Source organism: Tiliqua scincoides, chromosome 3 (genome assembly GCF_035046505.1).
Source record: "Tiliqua scincoides isolate rTilSci1 chromosome 3, rTilSci1.hap2, whole genome shotgun sequence".
Taxonomy (NCBI): Eukaryota; Metazoa; Chordata; class Lepidosauria; order Squamata; family Scincidae; genus Tiliqua; species Tiliqua scincoides.
The window spans coordinates 26,836,376-26,858,134 of NC_089823.1; the positions used below are offsets into that span (position 1 = coordinate 26,836,376).

At 41.4% G+C, this 21,759-nt stretch overlaps 1 protein-coding gene across 2 annotated transcripts; it reads left to right on the forward strand.

The window, feature by feature from the left end:
• Positions 1 to 15: 15 nt before the first annotated feature.
• USPL1 (ubiquitin specific peptidase like 1) lies at positions 16 to 21,109 on the forward strand. Of its 2 annotated transcripts, XM_066620445.1 has the most exons (9): positions 16 to 96; positions 7,632 to 7,794; positions 8,205 to 8,333; positions 11,458 to 12,073; positions 13,255 to 13,368; positions 15,621 to 15,750; positions 16,499 to 16,624; positions 17,070 to 17,230; positions 19,088 to 21,109. In XM_066620445.1, exons 2-9 carry the CDS (start codon positions 7,708 to 7,710, stop codon positions 20,971 to 20,973), a joined length of 3,249 nt encoding a protein of 1,082 aa, XP_066476542.1. In that variant the 5' UTR covers positions 16 to 96; positions 7,632 to 7,707; the 3' UTR covers positions 20,974 to 21,109. The 2 variants fall into 2 exon arrangements, with proteins under 2 accessions (XP_066476542.1, XP_066476543.1); XM_066620446.1 differs by lacking the exon at positions 16 to 96 and having other exon boundaries at positions 7,372 to 7,794.
• The last annotated feature ends 650 nt before the right edge of the window (positions 21,110 to 21,759 follow it).

Consider the following 21,759-nt stretch of genomic DNA (forward strand, 5'->3'; position numbering starts at 1 on the left):
CTGCGCAGGGCTTCCCTGCCGGCCTGGACGCACCACGAGCGTCTGAGCGGAGGAGGCCGTGCTGCCGCTGCGGCGTATTGGCGCCGAGCTCTGCAGGTGAGCAGTGGCTTGGACCGTGGCGGCCTCGGCCTCTGTGGGGAGGGGGCGTGGCGCGGGAGTCGACACGCGTGTCCCGGCGGACGCCTCGACACGTGTCCAGGCAGGCGGGCGCCTCTCCTCCTCCTCTCCTCGGGAGAGTCGGGCGAGGCGCTCGTCTCCTGTGCACGTGGGGTCGCGGGTTGCTCTCCAGCCTTGCTGGGCTGCTCGCTGCGCGGGTGGCCACGCGACCAGGGCGGGCGCCTGGCTCCCGGGGGCTCGGTGCCCCTCCAGCACCTCAGTCCTTCGCCCCCCTGTAGCTGACAGCCTGGTGCCACACTGCAGTACACGGCCTTGTAAAGGGTGTGTGTGTGGGCTGCAGTACATGGCCTTATAAAGGTGTGTGTAGGCCGCAGTACATAATGCTATAAAGGTGTGTGTGTGTATATACAGACAGCAGTATGTAGCCTATAAAGGTGTGTGTGTGAATCCCAGGGTGCAGGTAACAGCACTTCAGTCTTTCATCCCACTACAACTGACAGCCTGACCCTGGTAGAGTAGGTCGTAGACCGCAGTACATAGCCCTATAAAGTTGTGTGTGTGGAACCCTAGGGTGTAGGTAACAGCACCTCAGCAAAAAAAAAAATTGACAGCCCCTGGGCTTTTAGGAATTTTGGACCCCCTCCAACACTTCAGTCTTTCACCTCACTACAACGGACAACCTGACAGTAGGGTAGTACTAGACCACAGTACATAGACTGATAGGTGCAAGAGTATGCATAGAAACGAAGCAACTCCCGACTTTTATTACTCTTGCCTAAATATTGAATAGAAATATGGACTAAAAAGGAACTGGTAAGTGCTCTCTCTCTCTCTCTCTCTCTCTCTCCCTGCCCTATAAAGTAGGGCTCAAGTGAATATATATATAGGGAGAAATATATAAGTATATGTTATTGCAACTGAATAGCAAAGTGCCTTTAACCATTGAAGCCCTAGGGCACAAGTAACAGTACCTCAGCAAAAAAAAAGTGATGGGCTCCTAGGCTTCAATCTAGTCAGCCTCATGAATAATACAGTCCTGCAAGTGATTGCTGGGGGCCTCCTCTCCACCTGCCTGTGTTATGGTGCTTTATCATCAGGGTATCTTGCTTCTATAGATGCAAGTGGTTGGAGGTCATCCTGCGTCTGAGTTATTCCTCCCTTGTGGCATCCCACATGAATTGAGTTTGCCACATGTACCACTATCTGCATATCAGAACTGGGAGGAATATTATCAAGGGTACAAAGTTTCTTTTGGGCCCCTTCCCAAAGGGGATGAAACACAGGGGAGGATGGTGACAAGGGTGGGTGGAAAAGGGGTGGGGAGGGGGCGGAACAAAGCAGGGGAAGGGTGACAACAGCCGAAAAGTCTTTGGTGCCCAGGTCTACTGGGCTTCCCAATGCAGAGACCAGGTCTGCCTGCCGGTATAGTGTCAGCAGCTAGACACATTAATATGGAAAATTAATTAAATTAAATTTTAATTTAACACACCCCAATTAAATTAACACACCCCAAATCTCTCTAAAATCTTTAAAATATAGAAAATCTTTGCAGAAGATTAGCATCATAGTATTTAAGCTCACACTACAATGGAAAGTGTCCTGTTTGCACCAAAACATTCTTCTGCAGAAGCCAGAGCCCTGCAGCTGTGTCCCTGAGGTCCTATACACCCCTTCCTGGCAAGAAAATCTACATGCCGAAGAGCTACTGTAGCAGGCCAGTTTCCTCCCAGATTTGACACTGTTTAGGAGTGCCATGTATTCATTCCTTGGCCCAGCACATATGGCTTTTTGTAGCAGCAGCTGCCACACACAAGGCATCCCACACAAGCAGTGAGTCCAGGTGAGGTAGGAAAATGTAAGTTCCCAGGAAATTTTCGGGCTTCCTTCTTTGGCTCCTGGCCCCCCTTTTTGACCCTGGGCCCAGTTACAAATTACCCTCTTTACTCCCCTCTCATTGGACCTGTATTGTAGTGTGCATAGATTCCTACCTACTTTACGGCACATATGCAACAGTGTGCACTGGTGGTAAGCCAGCTTGTATGAAACAGTGCACGCTCGCATTAAGCCAGCCCGCAGAGCTCAGAATTGGGCTCAAAATAATGGTAGGTATTTAATAAGAAGTTCAAGTGTGTGATAGTGTGTATATTTCAAGTGTGTATATTTCTATCATGACCGAAAACCTGGTACAGGTTTTCACTGAACATCCTTCATTGTAGAAAAACAACAAAAAATAGAGTATACAATGTTGATCTGTTTTTAATGGTCTTGTAAAATATATGTTTTTTTCCCAATTGTTTTTGTTTTAAACAAAAAAATACTAGCAACATTTTGTTAAGAGTTATGAATTCATATAAGCACTGCCATTTAATGAAGATATGAAATAACTCTAAAAAATTATTTTTATTTCATGCATTTGTGTATTGCCCATCTTCCAACAAGCTCAGGGTTGTGTGCATGGCTTCTCCCCCTTTTATCCTTGCAACAAGTCTGTGAGCTGGGTTAGACTTGAGAGATAAGGACTGGCCCAAAGTCACCTGGTAAGCTCCATGGCTGAGTGGGAGTTTGAACCTGGGTCCAAGTGCAACATACTTAACCACTACACCACACATTTGGATTGTTTAGTACCCCCTGTATTATGGAAGACATTTACCTATCTCAGTGATTTTCAACCCTTTTCATCTTGCGGCACACTGGCAAGGCACTAAAATGGTCAAGGCACACCACCAGCTTTTTGACAATTGACAAGGCACACTGTACTGTCAGTGGGGGCTTGCATCCCTCAATGGTCCTATTGATAAATGACTGTCTCCCTAATTTCTGCATCACACCTGGGGACCATTCATGGCACACCAGTGTGCCACGGCACAGTGGTTGAAATGGCTGGCCTATCTCATCAATTTAATAATGATTAGATGTATTGTACTCCCCATTCTGTACCACCTGTTATTGAAATGGTCATTTTCTGTTGCATCCGCATAGTTCCTTGCAGCATAGACCAGTTTAGCCCATGTTTGTTGTATAATTTATTTCTTTTACTGTAAAACACTTATAACCTGTCTTTCCACTCCTGAGCGGGACATGCTCAAGATGGCTTAGAATCTGAAACAAACAAAAACACAGAATAAAACCAATAATAACAAAACAACTGCAATAGATTCAGTTTTTTTAAAAAAAAGTACAGATGGGGCCTTAATATCTGCAGGGGATCTGTTCTTTGATTCCTACAGATAATGAAATCCATGGTTTCAGGCTTTTTAAGCCCTCCAGAGGTGACCAGAACTGTGTCCAGTTGCCTCCAGAGGGCTTTCTGAAGCCCATAGAGGCCGCACACATCTGCCCACAACCTCTGCAGAATGGCTAATATTTGATTTCCAGAGGGAAACTGGAAGTGTCTTTTTTTGCTCTTATAAGGCATTTTGAGTCCCAGGGAAGCCCTCTTGGCCTGAGGATGCCTTATAAAGCATAAAAATGTCATTCCTGGTTTATCTCCAGAAACCAGAAGTTGCATTTTTTGTCCAAACAGCCATTCTGAAGCACGCAGAGTCTGTGGGTGGATGCGTGTGGCCTCTGCGGGCTCCAGAAAGGTCTCCGGTCTCCGGAGGTGACCGGAGCACAGCTCCATTTGTCTACAGAGCGCTCAGGTTTGGCCAAGTTGGGCTCAACATGGGTCCAGGGGACCCATGTTGAACCAGAACTGTGGATACAGAATCCATGGGTACAGAGGCCCCACCTGTATAGAAAAAACCCAAAACCTAACAGCTGATCAAAGGATAACTTGCAGATCTGCAATAATTTCTTTGATATTGTCCAGTGAAATACACTATTACACTATAGGGAGGATCTACCTCTGGTTGTGAGGACAATAATGATGAAATGCGTCCCTTTAGATAATGTTTCTTGATATGCTCCACAAACTCCTCTTTTGGTGGTGAAGGGCAGTGTCATAAGTAGTCATTTTTATGTCCAGTTCTGTCTTTGTATGCTCCTTACCACCCTGTCTTTCAGAAACCCGAACACACTAACTGTTCAGTCCTAGACATATCTACTCAGCCATAGGTCCGATTATGTTTTTTTGGAGTTTGTGTGCAGGAAAATGTATATAGGTTTGCAGCCTAAGAATGGTTGTGGACCTTTAAGGGTATTTGCTGCTGAAAGTCTCACTGTTCCTGCTCAGACATCATTGTGCAAAAACCTGCTGGCTTCTGCTATCCAATGTCACATGTCTCTTTCTCCTTTCCTCACGGCTGTATTCTGTGTGCCCATGTTTAGGCTGCATGCATTCGACTCATGAGAGGCTGTAATGATGCTACTTTGCTTAGTCTGTTGATTCTTCAGTTGCAGTCCTGTTTGCACTCACCTGTAGTAGGTCCTATTGAATTCAGTGGAACGGACTTCTGAGTAAACACACAAGATTGTGCTGTTACTAATCTTCTGAGCAAGAGAATCTTAATGCTCTTTCATCTGTCGTTATAGTTCATCTCTTTTCAGGTTGCACTTGCTCAGGTTGCATTCAGGCAGATGCTCCTATTTTTCCCTCCAATTGCACACCTTGTGACATTCTTTTCTAAGTAGAAGTCTTAGACTGTGTGCCACAGACTGCTTTTTAAAAAATATTTTCCAAATAAGAACCAACATTGAAACAAAGTAGAAGGCTATCATAATCAAATAACTCAATAAAGAGAAGATCCCCCCAAATCTCCTTTTACTAGCCTTTGAGCTCAAATCAGAATGGTTCATGTAAACAGTACAAAATAATAATAAAGATTAAAATCACACCATTGTGGTTATAATAGCTTGATAAATATAAAAAGAAACCTGTATAATATTTATTGGACCTAGAATAGACAATATTGGGAATGTCAGTATATTCTAGAGATGGGATCAAATGTATAAGAAACTAGCTGCACTAATTCTGCCCACTTTAATTAGTGGAAAACAGCTTTTTAATCACCCAAATATGCCTTTGTGTCAGCCTACCGATTCTTATAAGTCAAAACCTCTATCTACATTTGGCTGCCATTAAGAGTTACAGCTGCTGGCCTGCTGTGAATATTGTGAATTTCTCTCATATGTTTACCATTAAATACATATTTTTAAATTGCACCAAGATATGTAATACGTTTCTTTTGAAAGGTTTTTTCAAACCAAATGTGTATTAGGGGCATAATGTCTTTTGTCTTGCTTCTGGAAACAATTACAGTCAAGAAACACACACACACACACACACACACACACACACACACACACACACACACACACACACACGCGGTGTGTGTGCATAAACAATACATTAAGGTGCCATATTGGAAATATCTTAATAATTCAGATTGTCCAGGGATTGTGAGCTGGTACCTGATGGATTTGTACGCAGTGTGTTAAAACCACATGAAATTGACAGCAAAAAACCATGAAGTTATCCCTGCATCTAATTTCCAGTTACCTCTCAGTCACACAGTGCAATCCTATGCATGTCTACTTGGTAGTAAGTCCTATTCAATTCAATGGGACTTATGCCCATGTAAGTGTGTATAGGATTACAGCCTGCAACGCTAGTGGTTTCATTGTTTTTGATGGAAGGTGATTGCAGGAATGGGGGAGAACGCAGGAATGGGGGATTATTTATCCTATTTATTAGGATAAATAATCCTAAACCATTGAAAAAGGTTCTGCAATAATCCAGAGTTTTTTCAGTTAAGGGATTTAACTGAGAAACATATTTTAATAAGTTTCTGAGAGTATAGTCTTGGATTACAAGAAAAGTATCACTTGATAAATGCCAGAGAGGTCCTGGTTTTATATTACCTGAAAGGATCATTTCGGACTATTTCTTAAGGAGTCTGGATTTTTAAAGCTGCAAAAGGTGAGATTAAATTAGGAAAATGTAAGTATTCATGTCTGTTTGCATGTAAATTAATCCATTTTCCAATGAACAGGCTGCTGGTTTACCAGTACAAGAGGCAGATTCTCTGGCAATAACTCATGCAAATGGTAATTAAAATCTTTAAGATGTATTGTGCAACAAGTGAGTTCACAACATTTTCCCCAGAATAGATTGGTTCATCCATTATGCCATTTAGTGCTACAAGAGTAATCCCTATGCTTATGGGCTCATCCTCTCCCCATGTGTACCCCACTTAGAGCCTGATCCTATCTGATTCATGCCAACCCACTGCCACCGCACACTGTCGCAAATGTGCCATATAGCATGCTTGTAGCAGTCAGCGCTGGAGCCAGGCTTGACTTGAGCCTGCGCTCTAATACATTAAAACTTATACCTAGTTTTTAAGTGCTACCAGATTCTATGTTGTTTTTACACCAAAGAAAACAACTCTATATTGTATTATAGCCTCCTGTTAGAGCAAGATACCATTTCACAAACAATGAACACAATGGGGGGATGAATCTACAGATGGGGGGCACTTGTAGTTCTCAGTCGTGTACAAGTTAGCCATAAACTAGTCTTAGTGCATGGTTTGCATTCAGTTCCTTTCAGAATTGACACCTCCCACAGGCCGTGTGCGACCTCCCTGCACGTCAGAACACCCTCCTGATACGACCGGAGGGCAGTTCCAGTCATGTTCAGCTGTCCCCTGCAGATATGCAGGAAATGGAAAAGGTGCAAAAGAGAGCGACTAAGATGATTACGGGGCTGGGGCACCTTCCTTATGAGGAAAGGCTACGGCGTTTGGGCCTCTTCAGCCTAGAAAAGAGACGCTTGAGGGGGGACATGATTGAGACATACAGAATTATGCAGGGGATGGACAGAGTGGATAGGGAGATGCTCTTTACACTCTCACATAATACCAGAACCAGGGGACATCCACTAAAATTGAGTGTTGGGCGGGTTAGGACAGACAAAAGAAAATATTTCTTTACTCAGCGCGTGGTCGGTCTGTGGAACTCCTTGCCACAGGATGTGGTGCTGGCGTCTAGCCTAGACGCCTTTAAAAGGGGATTGGACGAGTTTCTGGAGGAAAAATCCATTATGGGGTACAAGCCATGATGTGTATGCGCAACCTCCTGATTTCAGGAATGGGTTAAGTCAGAATGCCAGATGTAGGGGAGAGCACCAGGATGAGGTCTCTTGTTATCTGGTGTGCTCCCTGGGGCATTTGGTGGGCCGCTGTGAGATACAGGAAGCTGGACTAGATGGGCCTATGGCCTGATCCAGTGGGGCTGTTCTTATGTTCTTATGTTCATGACTGCTGTTTTGATTATCCATGGTTTTCACCTATGGGGGTTCCAAGACCAGATCCCCCATGGATGCCAAGGTCTGACTGTACTCGTCTGACAAAAATGAACTTCCCTTGTCATTAATTGTTTTACATCATTATGGCAGTTGTTGTATTTGCCCATCTCTAACACACATGCATCTTTACTGGTTTTGACACAAGAACACGCCATCCTTTTCCACCTCCCTCCCCCCCCCGAAAAAGTTTCTTCATTAGTATGCTTTCTAATTTTTATTGACAAATGTTTAATTTAACTTTTTCTGTTCGCTTCTTCTTTTTCAGGATATATGAAAAAAAATCCTTAAGACTGTTGAAAATGTTACAAGTGACATGATAACCATGTCATCAGTGCCTGAGAATGATGGATTACCAGAAGACTGGAAATAGTTTGCAAGTGGCTGGTATAGGGGCATCTGCACTCCACATGGTGGGGTATTTGGGAAAAGTCAGTTCAGTTCTTTTTCACATTGTGCAAAGTTCTTTTTTTCCCTCCTCAGTGCTGAGAGATATTTTTTCTCTTGGTCTCATTTTAATATATGGCTTTTATAAAACTAAAATTCCACGGAAATCTTACTGAAATGGCGAAAGATTTATTATTTTAAAATGGTTTTAACAAATATATTTATGGGAGAGTTCATTTTGATGGCAACACTTTGACAATTTAAAAGCCAATTTTTAAAAGTTTTATTTGATCTAATCCTAGGATCTCACATTCTCTATAAATTTTGTTATTTTCCTGTGCAAATGTAATTCTGAAATGCATAAATGGCTTATGTGGTATGAAAGTCATTTTGCTCTGTTCATGTTTGGCCTATCAAGAATAACACATTTCATGTATATTTTATATCTTTTTAGGACAGTAATTCTGTAGAAGTAACTCCAGATGAATGTTGCCCAGCTTGCAAAAAGAAAGGACTGAAACAAGCTTTACGAATATATCGCATCAATTTTGAAGAGTCTATTTTTTTATGTGAAAATCCACAGGTACTTCAGCAGTTTTTTAATTGCTGAATTAGACAGGGGACTAATTTTGCTCTGTCTTATCATTCTTATTCTAGGTACTTATGGTGACTTTCCATCAGGTTTTACAACTGGATTGGTTGCCATCACCTTTTACAACTGGATAGTTTCTCTCTTTCTGAACACCAGTATAGGTTACATTGAACATAAAAATGTTTGGGCAGCCCAATCCTTTCCAGCACTGGCACAGTAGAGCCACATACCCCACTCTGTGCCCAGCACAGGATAAGAGCAGGCCGGAGGTCTCTTTGGGGTAAGGAGTAGAGCCCCGGCCTGCCCAATGGTGCTACTCAGAGCTGCGCCATCAGGAATCTGAGAAGTCCCATGTCAGGGAGGGGGAAGACTCAGGGGAGGAAATAGGATGTGCTGTAAGTCAGCATTGCCAATCCACCTCCTTTCCAGGCCTGATCTGCCCCCCCCACCTGATACACCCCCCTTCCTGCCCTGCTCAGTGCAGCTCCTACCTGCTCTATTGGGCACTGTTCCTGATCTGGTGGCAGTGAGATGGCCTAGGCCTTCCTGCTGGCAGAGCCTACTCTTAGGGTGCTGCTAATGTGCTTTATGGCACTTTAGCAACACAATAGGTGCTGTGCGAGCACTAGGACAGAAGAGGATTGCACCGTAAGTCTTGTGGAAACTTTAGTATTATGACATACAAGGAAGTAGCTGTAGAGGGAGAGAGTAGTGCCCACTCCCTATGATCCATAGCAATCATGCCCAGTAATCCTGAACTGTAATGTCTCAGTTGGATATTTTTTGATGTAATAATAATATTCAGACCGAATCCAAAAATATGGATTCCAACCCAGATTTCTCAAACACTTGTACACACATAACTACTGCTATTCTGTTCACCTCTGCTCCTATACTAGCATCTTGCCATAGCCTATTCCAGCCATTTTCAACCACTGTGCCATGGCACACTGGTGTGCCGCAGATGGTGTGCAGGTGTGCTGCAAGAGTTTGGGGGAGTGTCATTTGTTAGTAGGGCCACTGGGGGATGTGAGCCCTTGCTGTCACTGGGTGTGCCTTGTCAATTGTCGAAAAACCAATGGTGTGTCTTGACAGTTTTAGCGCCTTGACAGTGTGCTATGAGATGAAAAAGGTTGAAAATCGCTGGCCTATTCACTGTTTAATCCAATCTTAATTCAGTGAAGCTAGAAATTTCATCTTCCTACTTGAAATGCTAAATGCAAAAGGGTTTGTAAAAGCCTAAATCCGTCAGTACCCAGAAAAGAGACACTTAAAAAAAGTGAATATGAAAGAAAAACCTAGCATTCCCACAGAGGCATTCTTTTTAGAGGCAATAGTTTTCTTTCTTAAAAAGGCTTCAGATTTCAACTTTGTATTTCTCAAAAAGGCTTCAGATTTCAAGTTAGAGGTGGGAGAAAACAGTTTTTTTTGTTTTTGTTTTTGTGGAGTTCAGTTTTTCCCAAGTTAGAAGTTCAAAAGGTGGTGTTGTGTTTTTATTCAAAATTTACATTATAATTATAAACTATAATTGCTTTATAGTGTGATAGATAGGTGATACAGGTGGTATAGTTTCAGCAGATGCAGCCACAATCATTACTCATGCACCCCCATTAAATAATAAATAAAAACCAAATGGTTTTATTTTTCTCAGGTTTTGAGTTTTTTGTTTTTACACAAAAATGAGAAGTGCAGAAAGTGGTGTTAATGTGTTCTTATTTTGTTATCACCATTTTCTCTCACTTCAAATTATGCCATGTCTAATGTTGCTGGAATACTGGTTATAATACTTAGCATTGCATTGTGCTTTCTGAGTGCCCAAAGCACTTAGTATGTCCTAACATATTATCTCTATATTGCAACTGAGGCTGAGAGGGAGTAGCTTTCCTCAGGACACCCAGTGTGTTTATGACAGAAATAAGATTTGAACTGGGGAAGTCCTGATTCACAGCTCAGTGTCAGGCAGCCCAATCCTAGCCTGTGCTGTATCCAGTGCAAGGTAGGTGGATCCCATGCAACTTGGAATAAGGGGATTTTTTCCCCTTACCCCGTGTTGCATAGCAGTCACCTCAATGAGGCTATTCGCATCTGTACCAGCAAAATTGCAGGTGCAGATCTAAGCAGCCAACATAATGTGGGGTTGCTCAGGAGGGTCCGCTCACTGGCCTTCCTACACCTCCCACCCAGAAACAGCCCCACTCTACCCTCCGCCTCCTGTGCTGGCCTCCCCATGCCGGTGCAAAGTTACCCCTGCCTGGCAGGGATATTACAAGGAGAGACTGGTGCGCATCCTCATGCTGGCTTCCCTGAATCCTAAAGTGGTGCAAACATGCTTTATGGCACATTTGTGACACTCCCAAGCTGGTGCAAAGGGACTTGCAACAAGAACTTAAGATTACACTCTCAAAATCAGAAAGCCTTTAAAAAAGAAAATCTTATTACCTTAAAGATGAGTGAGATTTAAAACTCTGGGATTTCATTCATTTTTAATTGGTTCTTAACTTTTTCTAGCTATAGTTTCTGTAAGTAGTGATGCAGTTTCTACAGTTATGCCTCGTTATTCATTGGGGTCCTGTTCCAGAACCCCCAGTGGATTAAAAAATCAATTGTTACCAAATGAGTGGGAAAATAGCTTTAAAGACCCACTTCCAGGTTTCTTGCTCCTCCATTGTTGCCTCAGAATGCATTAGTATAGATATTGTACTGCATTCAGTCACTAGATGGGGTGAATAATGAAAAATAATAGAATGAAGTCCCCTTACATTCCATTATTCGCTCCATCTAGTGGCTGAATGTGGTATAGCATCTATACCAATGCATTCTGGGTCAACAATGGAAGAGCAGGAAAGCATGAAATGGGTCTTTAAAGCTATCTTTAACCCCGAGAAACTTGCAACCAGTGCAGTTAACAACACTGAAGGTAGGAAATGGGATTTTGGTGTTTTTTTCCTTATTACAAGGCATTTAAAGTTGGACCTGGCATCTGGTGAGTCAAATCAGTGGATTCCGAGGTCCCACCTATACTTCATCTCTGAAAATTGCATTTGTAGTTTATTAATTTACATAAATACTATACAGAGTTCTAAAATCCTGTTTGTGTTTTGTTTCTCTCTTTCAGTGCATCTACCCTCTAGGATTTGAACCACTAAGCAACATAATAATTCCCATTGATTCAAAAGATTATCCATCTCGAGACACTTGTAGGAAAAGAAAGTTATTTGACACAAGCTTGGTAGCTTCTCCCATTGTATCATGTTTAAAATTAACTAAGGCCAATACTTTGATGGACACTGAGCAGACATTAAACACTGATTTTGTTTCTGAGCTCAATGAAGATCACCAATATGAGACTCAGTCAAAGCAACTTGATGGCTCATCAATCAAACGGCCAAACTTTAATAATACAGCTGAATCCATGGAGCAGAAAATGGGTTTGGAAATGGCAGTCCAGGAAAGTTCATTAGCAACATTCACCATGCAAACACAGCTCTTGCCAGATTCATCAGTTTCTGAAAATCAGCATCAGGACAACAAATCTCTTCCAGAGCCATTATGTCTTCAGTGGAAGAATATGTACGCACTCTGCTGGTTAGATTGTATTCTGTCAGCTCTGGTGCATTTAGAAACATTAAAAATGAATCTGTCTGGGTCAGTCTCAGAAAAGTTACCAATAATTCAGAGGCTACTTGCAGAATACAACCAAGCAAGTGAACTTGTGCATACTTGCCAAAGGGGTAAGTTAAATTTGTCTTTTTTATTTTATTTTTTTGGCTGTCAAATTTATGTTTACTGACATTCAGTGGAATGCATAAAACTCTGAGCCACTCAGATGATTTCATTGTATTTCTAACGGATAATGTGAAAAATAAATGCAGGTATTGTATTTTTCTTTTCCCCCCTTTCACAATCAGATTTGTACTTTTGGTATACATATTATTTTTCAACATTTGAATACAGATTTTATGTTGTGTTTATAGAGAGGCAAACTCCACATCCTGGGATTAAAAAAAATTGCTTTTAAAGAAAATTGGTCATGTAGAAGCACTGACATTTTCTTTTTCAGCCTCTCATTACTACCTTCATAAACTACTTGTTCCACCTATATTCTGCGTATTAAAATAGCTGCTGCCCAGTTACCTTCATAGCTGCTGATCACACCTTTCCTCGTCCATCAAAAGCAATGAGCAAACAGGCGTAATGATACAACAATGGCTGTGTGAAGGGCAGCTGAAATATTCTTACCCATGCCAGTCAATTATGAGTTCATTATACTTGTTCACTTACATGTATTGAGTTTGATGCTAAGAGTGCAATTAGTTCTCAGATCTCTAGAAATGTTTTCTTCACCTATTCATTTGAGAAAGGACTCCTGTACATTTGGCATAGAACTAATATATTGGAGAAGGTGCTGGGGTATGTTTCAGAGTACCAAGAAGATGCTAGGCAGGCCTTTAGGGCCTCACAGTTGCCCCACTTGAAGTGACTGCATCCCATTACATATACAAATACTTTCCCGCAACTGAACATGGTAGGGGGAAAATGATAGTGCTATCTTGCAGGGAAGCATGATTGCCATTACAGATCATTGTATTGAGAAACCTCTAATATGCGTTTGAAGAACATAGTGCACCACTACACAGTTTAAAAACCACAAGAGACATGGACCCAAGTTTGGCTATGGCAAGGATTCTAGCTAATAGAGCAGCTAAGATAGCTTGCAGTTAGCTTTGTGCAAATGTCTTGATAATGTTTGCCATAATCAATAATCACCTGTTTTTCTTGTGAATATCTGCAGTTGAATTGCTATAAAATGCACAGTAGAATTAAATTTATTAAGTAGTATTGTTGGTAGAGGTTAGAAATGTCAATTTTTGAATAAATATATGCTAATAGAACAACCAATTATTTTATACAGGCAAACATGTTTCAGGGATTCCTTTGGATGTTCTGTCAAGAGCTGAATCACATCTCAATGAAATCAGGAATATAATTTTTTTACAACTTCAGCCTCAGCTTAAGTGTAAACTGGGTAAGTAATAGCTCAAGTATTCAATTTGGATGTTTATTTTCACTTTATGAAAAGTTGCTTTTTTTGCATACAGTAGAACTATATCTCCAAACAAATGGCAGTATAATAGTAGTGCACTGCTAGACCAATCTACTTTTTCTTGTATAGTTCCTACCCTTTTAGTTCTTTATTTATGGGTCTAGAGGGAGTCATTCCTCAGTGTTATGTGCTAATCTATTACAATACTTTCTTTCTGTTCCTCTTTAGTTTGGTATATACATCACTGGAAACCACTTTTCATTGTCAATAGCTTCAGTTAAGGTTCTGGTTACAATAATCTAATGCATTTGTGTAATTATTTATTAAGTTAGGCTTAAGAACATAAGAACCACCCTGCTAGATCAGATCCAACCAAGAATCCATCTAGGCCAGCTAGATCAGATCCGACCAAAGATACATTTAGTCCAGCATCCTATTTGCCAACCATATGCCTCTGGGAAGCCCACAGGCAGGTTGTAAAGGCAATAGTCCTTCCACACTGTTGTCCAACAACTGGTATTCTTTGGCACACACAGTCCCTATCTTGTGTAGCAGACTTGATAGAAGTCATATTGGAAAAATCCCACCTCAATTCATCATCAGTAAAATAAGGATTCGATTTGTAGTGTGTACATTATAATAAAGATTTTTGGTTAGAGCTGGTAATAGTAAGATAATTTGAAGCAGTTGGTATTGTACAGGAAGTGAAGCCATTTTAAACAGATAGGTTATCACCTGCTGTAGTCAATTCTGACCTAAAGAGTTAGTTCAGATGCAGTGCCAAACCATGGTTTTGGAGAAAAAGTCTTCAAGGAGCCTCAGGCTCTCACCCTCTCTCCTTTCACACGCTGTCCCTTTCCCTCCTTTTCTTATTTGAGGCAAACCGTGGTTTGTTGTTCTGTCTGAACTGGAAAACAGTGGTTTTCACTTGCCCTGGAATCCAGAATTGGAATTCATGGTTTGATTCTGACTTTCATTCTGATTTGCAGGGCAAGCCCAAACCATAGCGTGCCAATTCAAACGAACAGGCAAACAGTGGTTTACCTAAAATAGGGTGGGAAGAGAGTGTGTGAACTGAATACTTCCTGAAGATTTGCTCAGAGTCAGATTCGAATACTGGCTTGTGTTGAAGTGAAATAGCTTACTACTGAGAAAGTAAAAATATCTTTGGGGGATACCTTCCTCACACACCCTGCAAATGCAGAAACCACTGATAAAAGGGAACCTGTTTAAAAAGCAGTTCAAAAATCCCCCCATCATCACAAAAATGACTTACCTGCTTTTGATTCCAGCCTTCTTGTTGCTGTTCCCAGGCTCGCTGGCTCTTTGTTGATACAAAGTGGAAGCAGCACTCCCAGTAAGCTAGGCAGAGGGCTGTAAAGAACAATACATTTATCATAGAGTTCAAAGAGTTCAGTGTCATGTTCCTTTCAGCCCTCTGCCTTGCTTCCAGTAAGTGCTGAATGCTTCCATTTTGGAGTCAGCAAAGAGTCAGTGAGCCTGGGAACATCCAGGCAGGAGTTCTGGCTCAGTTGGTAGAGCTACCGCCTTGTATGCCTGAAGATCTGAGGTTGCCAGTTCGAAACAACCGGAAGTACCCGAGAACTGAGGACACGCTGATATACTGATGAGCTGACCCTCGGTGCAGAGAGGAGTTGCCGTCAAGTGGAGCGTGGGAGGCGAAGGGCCAGAAAGAGGCCAGACTGGGAAAGAATCCAGCTGGAATGAGGAGTTCTATGAAAGACTAGAACTATTCAATTGTAAAAATCCTACAGGGGTTTAGAACAGCCTGCCTATGTAAACCGCCTTGGATTATAGTCTGAGGAGAAAGCTGATGACCAAAGAAAGGCGGTATATAAATACCTGTATAAATAAATAAATCCACAGGAAGGTTGGAATCAAAAGCAGGTAAGTCATTTGTGCAATGAGAAGTTTTGGACCACGGATAATTGGAACCGTGGATACTAGATCCATCGATATGGGGGATGCCTGTACTAGGACAAAAATTTACTTTGTAGATACTTTAATGGAGCTTGTGTACAAATAGGTTGTAAAATTTGATCCTCATGTCTACATTTTGAAATCTAGCCAGGCATATTTTGAATAATCATTAGACCATGCCAAGAGAACATAAATTATGCTTTACTTTATCTTTTTATTATGTTCGTAGTTAATGTAAAATGTTCATTATCCTGTATGAGATTGTCATGTTTCGTTTTGTTTTTTCTTCAAAGGTCAGAAAGAAAGCCCAGTGTTTGCATTTCCTCTCCTTTTAAAGAAGGATCCTCAAATAGAGAACCTTTTTCTCCTTTCTTTTTCATGGAAATTTGAATGTTTACAGTGTGGCCACCAAGTTAGTGACAGGTTGGTTTATTTGCCTTTTTCTCTTCTTCCTTTGGTATAGTTCCGAATTGTCAAACTCATTTCACACAAAGGACCGAAGTTAGCTTTCGTGATGCCTAGTGAGGGCCTGAAGTGCCATCCTTAAGCAGAATGTGACATTGTTAAGGAGATGTTAGCCAGAAATAAGCACTTTATTCCCCTGTAGAAACTTGTTGGCTTTAAATTACAGAAGAGAAAACGTGCAAAACATTTTCATATTTTCAGGATATGAGAGCCCAATTATCAAGCTGGGAGAGCCCAATTATAACAGTCCAAGATAAATTGCTTCTGGGAGCTGCATTAGGCCTACGAGCCTTATTTTTGACATCCTTGGTGTAAATCAATAGGTTATTTGTCCATAGAGATTCCAGGTGGAATGTAGCATACCTCATCCTTTTATAATATATATATATAGCTTATATTGTGTTTTTCTCGCCCAGATGGGCACACTGAAATGACTGAATGTAGTTAGCCAGTGAGTACTAGAATGTTGCCCGACTTCATGACAATCACTAAAAGAGGATTGTCAAAGAATTGCAGGCACTTGTGGTTAGCTTCAGCCTAAATGTACAATGACTTCAGCCTTCTAGATTACTCCAGATGTGAATAAATTCTGAATGTGGATCATTTAACTTGAGTGGCTGTTTCAACTGTCCTGAGCTTGTGTTTGTTTAACTTTGCAAGTATTTTGCTACACCAGTGAATCACTTCTTTGTGTTTCTTATTTCAGATGTAAGAAGTCATTAACAACATTTACAAATATAATTCCAGAATGGCACCCACTGAACGCTGTTCATATTGCTCCCTGTAATAAATGCAATCACACTTCTCAAAGAAGGAAAATGGTTTTGGAAAAGTAAGTTTGAGCCATGTTAAGATCCTGAAGTGAGTAAAGCTACATAACAGCGAACATTTCACCATGAGTTCCAACCAATGTGCACATTTTAGTTGCAGACTTGAACTGCATTTCAGTATAAAAATTAGTAGCCTTCTTGGTCCCATTGTTCAAAGATGGTTGCCAGCTGGGAAGCTGATCTCTCTCAAGTGGTCTGTTATTTGAAAACTATTTCATTGGGTAACTTTCTGGGAGCACTAACCCAGGATGTGCCCAAGTATCGGTTTACTGGTTTATGAAGTTAATCTTGGATTGTCCTGTAAACTTTTGGAATAGTGATACATGAGATTAGTGAGATTTTGGAATAGTGATACATGAGCTGCTGTTCTTGTTATATGTTGGTGTGATTGACCTTGATGTGGGTTATTTAAATCTAAAACTTCAAATTGTTGTGTCTTTGTGGCAGGGTCCCCTCAATACTCATGATCCACTTTGTCGAGGGCTTGGCACATAGTGACCTGGCAGTCTACTCATTTAAGTTTCAAGAAGATTTCTACCAAATAACTTCTGTAGTTCAATACCAAGAGGCAGCTAAACACTTCATAACATGGATTTTGAATTCAGATGGTAAGTTACAGTAGGCTCCATTAAACTTTTGCTCTTTTTAAAGAGGCATAAAAGAAGAAAAGTCTGCTGGATCAGGCTAAAGGCCCATGTAGTCCAACATCCTGTTTCCCAAAGGGGCCCACCAGGTGCCTCTTGGAAGCTCCAAGTGGGAGAGAGAGACCTACATCTTGCCCCACATTGTTCACCAGCAACTGGTATTCAGAGTCATGCTGGAAGGTAGCACATGGCCACCATGACTAGTAACTGTTGTCTATTCTGGTCAGTATTTTCCTCACTTCTCTCACATTAGTGGTATTCATGTATTATGGGAAATTAAAGCTGTTCTCCTCAATGTATTTAAGGTAGTTCTGCCACATCCATCCTTGTCCCTCCTGCTCCGAAGTTCATCTACCCAGTGTTCCTCTAAAAGGTCAATACCACTGTGTGGACCCCTTCCTTTGATGTGTAGCATTGTCTCCAGTCTCTTGGAGATTATACCATAAGTCAACACAGGAATGCCAAGCTTAGCAGGAACACTATATCTTTCCCTTCTCAAAGGGAATATCCATTGTATATTCTTGGTCTCCTGTGCTCTCAAGTAAATGTGAGAGAAGGTTAAAACTGTTCCCGCATAAGCACATGATTGCATTATTTCTAGCAACCACACTGTACCCTCACCAGGCCACAAGCAGTTGCCTCTAAGAAAAAACAAGTTTACAACAGCTTTCCTGCCTGGTTGCCTGTAGAGAGTTTTCTTCAACACAAGAGCCTAGATAAGCACAAGAGAAGATGCAGGGTGAACTGGAGGTAACGTGTAATGGTTAGCAACTGGCACCTTCCCTTTTTGCTCCTGCTTCACCTTTAAATAGTGACAAACTGGGAAAGTAAATCGCTGCCACTAGCGCAGGCTATGACACCAAGCAGAAGGTGGCCAGCTGGTGAAAACTTCACTCCTAGTAGGGTCAAGAACCCCAAAAGCCAGTGGCGCCCTTGAAACTTAACAGTCGTGGAACATGACTTTCTGATGACAACCCACCTGAGCGAACTGAGGCTGGACAGGTGAAACCATTAAAAGGGATAACAGTAGATCAGAAAAGTGGGAAACTGCAAGAGACATTAGTGCTCTTAAAAAAGGGATGTGGCAAAGATTGGTATGGATGTTTAAAGGCAAGTGGAAAATAAAGCAGCCCTGACACATTGTACTGGGTATGACCGCTGGTCTACTTACACTTTTCTAGTGTCCTAGTCCGGGCACAAATATTTGCAGCAAGGTGAGCAGGCAAGTCCCCAAGAAGCACCAGATACTCTCTACATCAAGAGTATTTTTTAAATAAACTGTTGAGTGTTCACTCTGCTTTGCTGAAATAATGGGATACAAGGGGGGTGTAATTTAAGCCACTTGAGTTTCCTACTCATAGAAATCAGGTGGGCTTCAGTGGGCTGGCTCAAACAAAGCCAGGTCCTTTGTTTACCAGACAGTTGGGCAAGAGAAATGCTCAAACAATCAACACAATAGGACAAACATGGTTACTGTCTTTGACTTGGCAGCCCCTTCATGAAGCTGAGGCATCACAGGAGTCTCTCAAGTACTAGAAAGGGAGTAGGCAAGCTAGTCACAAGAGCAGTGAGCCTGTTGTTTTTGTTAACCATGTGGTGAAATTGCATGTTTTCTGAATTAAGAGAACCTAGATCTGCACAGTGCTGAGTTAGGGCATTATAGAGGTATTTGAGAATAGTAGTACTGTTTGTTTTATTCAGAAGTGAGCCAATTGTGTTCAGTAAGACTTAGGCTGTAATCCTATCTTACAAATGGGAAACAAGCATCTCTAGGCATTGAGCATTTTAAGATTCTGAACCTTTTTTATCTCATTTTTTCAGGAACATGGCTTGAGTGTGATGACTTAAAGGGTTCTTACTGTATTCGGCATAAGAACTTTGAAGTTCCTCCTTCAGAAGTTCACATTGTTATCTGGGAAAGAAAGACATCACAAGTGACAAATGATCTAACTTTGCATTTGCAAAGTAAAGGAACTATGAATGTTCCTCTTATGAAAGCACAATCAGATTCTCCAGTGAAGTGTGTTGATGACAAAGCCGTAGACAATACACCTTTAGTTTGTCATGAAGTGGATATGGAGAATGCTCATACAAATAAGACACAAAATGTAATTAGCAATAACAAAAGCAATTCTCTTTTGGGCTTTGAAAACCTGGCAGATGATGATATTATCACTTTGACTCTTGTAAATGTTCCACTTGATTTGGGGGGTAAACCACTGGAAGACAGCAGTGTAATAGAAAATCTCCCAGTAGCTGAAACAGGCACATTGCGGCAGCAAGGTCCAGGTGCTGTTGATACATCTCCAGCTACTTCTAAGAAAGGGATTGCTGGTAATGAGTGCATGTTGCTAGAAAATACTAGTACTCCCTTACAACCAAAAAATGCCAGTACCCCATTTATTATGCCAGCAGTCCCTCTAAGTAACAGCAGTTGCTTACCAGAAACCTTACCAGTTCAAGGGGCTGAAGTTAAAGGAAACCTAATTCCTGTTAAAAATAGTAGCAGCTTTGAACCAGAAAGCCCACAGATCAAAATCAGCAGACAGATACCAGGGAGTAGTGTGCAGGAAACACTTAATATTGTGGCACCTGCAAAAAAAATACCTGCAGACTCCCAGGTTTCTGCCCCAACCGCCTCAAATAATTCCTCCCTGACATGCCACATGAATGGGACAAAACCACGTGTAGGCAGTTGGGTAAAAGGCTTACTTGGAAAATATCCTTCCTTTATGCCTAAAAGTGCCTTAACCTCTAATAAAACAGAGAGCTCTACACAGCCTTTGAAAAGAGAAACTGCCTCCAATTCACTCATTAAGGGTGCAAGCCATTTTCATGGTTTTCAAGCTAAATGTTCAAATCAAAACAAGAAGGTAGCAAACAGAGCACTGGATTATTCACAGAAAAAACTACCTCCTACATCCCCTGCTGCTTCGCTTGGTGCAAACCTTTCTGTGGAGAGGCATGCCATTTGTAGAAATGAAGGGATTGTGACTAAAAGTGCGGGCCTGTTAGCTACTTTGGATAAACAGATTCAGTCCAGCCAGAGCCACAGTGAAAATAAGAACTTCACATGGGTTAACAATGTTCAGGACTCACGTGCTGACCAAGCACATCAACTGCGTCTGAAACTTCAAGAACTTAATGCAAAAAAGAAAAAACTAGATAAACTGGCAGTGACTCAGAAGAGAAACAGAAGCTCTCTCAAGAAAAGTGTGAAGGGCCACTCACAGCTTGGATCCCAGAAGGAAAACGAATCCCTGCAGAGCTTGTTAAAGGAACTACAACACCAGATTGATGTTGAATCGGTGAATTCTCCAAGCACTAATATGTCCCAGTGCAGCAGTTCAAGTTATGATGATATTTTATCTGAGCTACTATCTCCTGCTACAACTGTTGCTTCTTCAGAGATTTCACAAGAAGAAGAATGTAGATATCTGGAAATGGGGAGTGGCAGTCCAAAATCTCTTGTGCACAGTGGGAAATTTGTTGATGCACAGGCCACAAATCATGACCATAGCTATCACAGTCCTGTAAAGCGAAATGTTTATGAGGATGACACAGACCTGTTGATAAACAAATCCCCTCCGAATCGCAGCATTGAAAGCCCCCCAAAACAAGATATTCTTGAAGATCTATTGCCTAATTCAACAATGGCTGACATTGAAGACTTGCATTATTTTGATGAAAGTCTGTTATCTTGGTAAATTGTGTTTTAACAATTTCTGGTTGTTCTACTAGTTGGCTTCAAAGCAAAGCGTAAGTTATATTTCAAGCTAATTTGCACGTGGTTCTACTTGAATATTTAAAATGTGAAATATTTTGACTATGTGATGTTCTTATTCCTGATTAATAAATTGAGTTTGTTTTTTTTCTAGTAAAACAAATAGTTGGATGACATGAGAATCTGAATCTTCCGTGAAATAGTGGCACCAAGGGAAAGTTTGTAATTTGTAAGATTTTTCTAAAACTAATAGATCAAGGTTGCCTTTCACCTGGAACATCTTAAAGGGCTATCACTAAAATCAGCTACAGTACCTGAAAAGAAGAGCGGCCTAAAGAAAATCTCTCTCTCTCTCTCTCTCTCTCTCTCTCTCTCTCTCTCTCACACACACACACACACACACACACACACACACACACACACAGAGGGTGTTGGGGGAAATGACAGATCTAGAAGCCTAATTTTAGTCTAGATCAGGAGTAGGCAACCTTGAAAACTCAAAGAGCCATTTGGAACCGTTTTCCGGAGAAAAGAAAACCTCGGGAGCCACAAAACCCTTTTGACATCTAAAATGAAGATAACACTGCATATATAGTTTTTTTTACCTTTATGCTCTTATAGGTCCCATTTTTACAATGTAGCCCCCTCCTGTAGCTTTTAGTTAGTTTTGTCATACATACTTGTCCTATGTTTTCAGACACCTGGTCCTCTGGCAGTTACGACATCTGCTTATCTTACATGGATGCTAAAGAACTCCTCCCACCTTCCA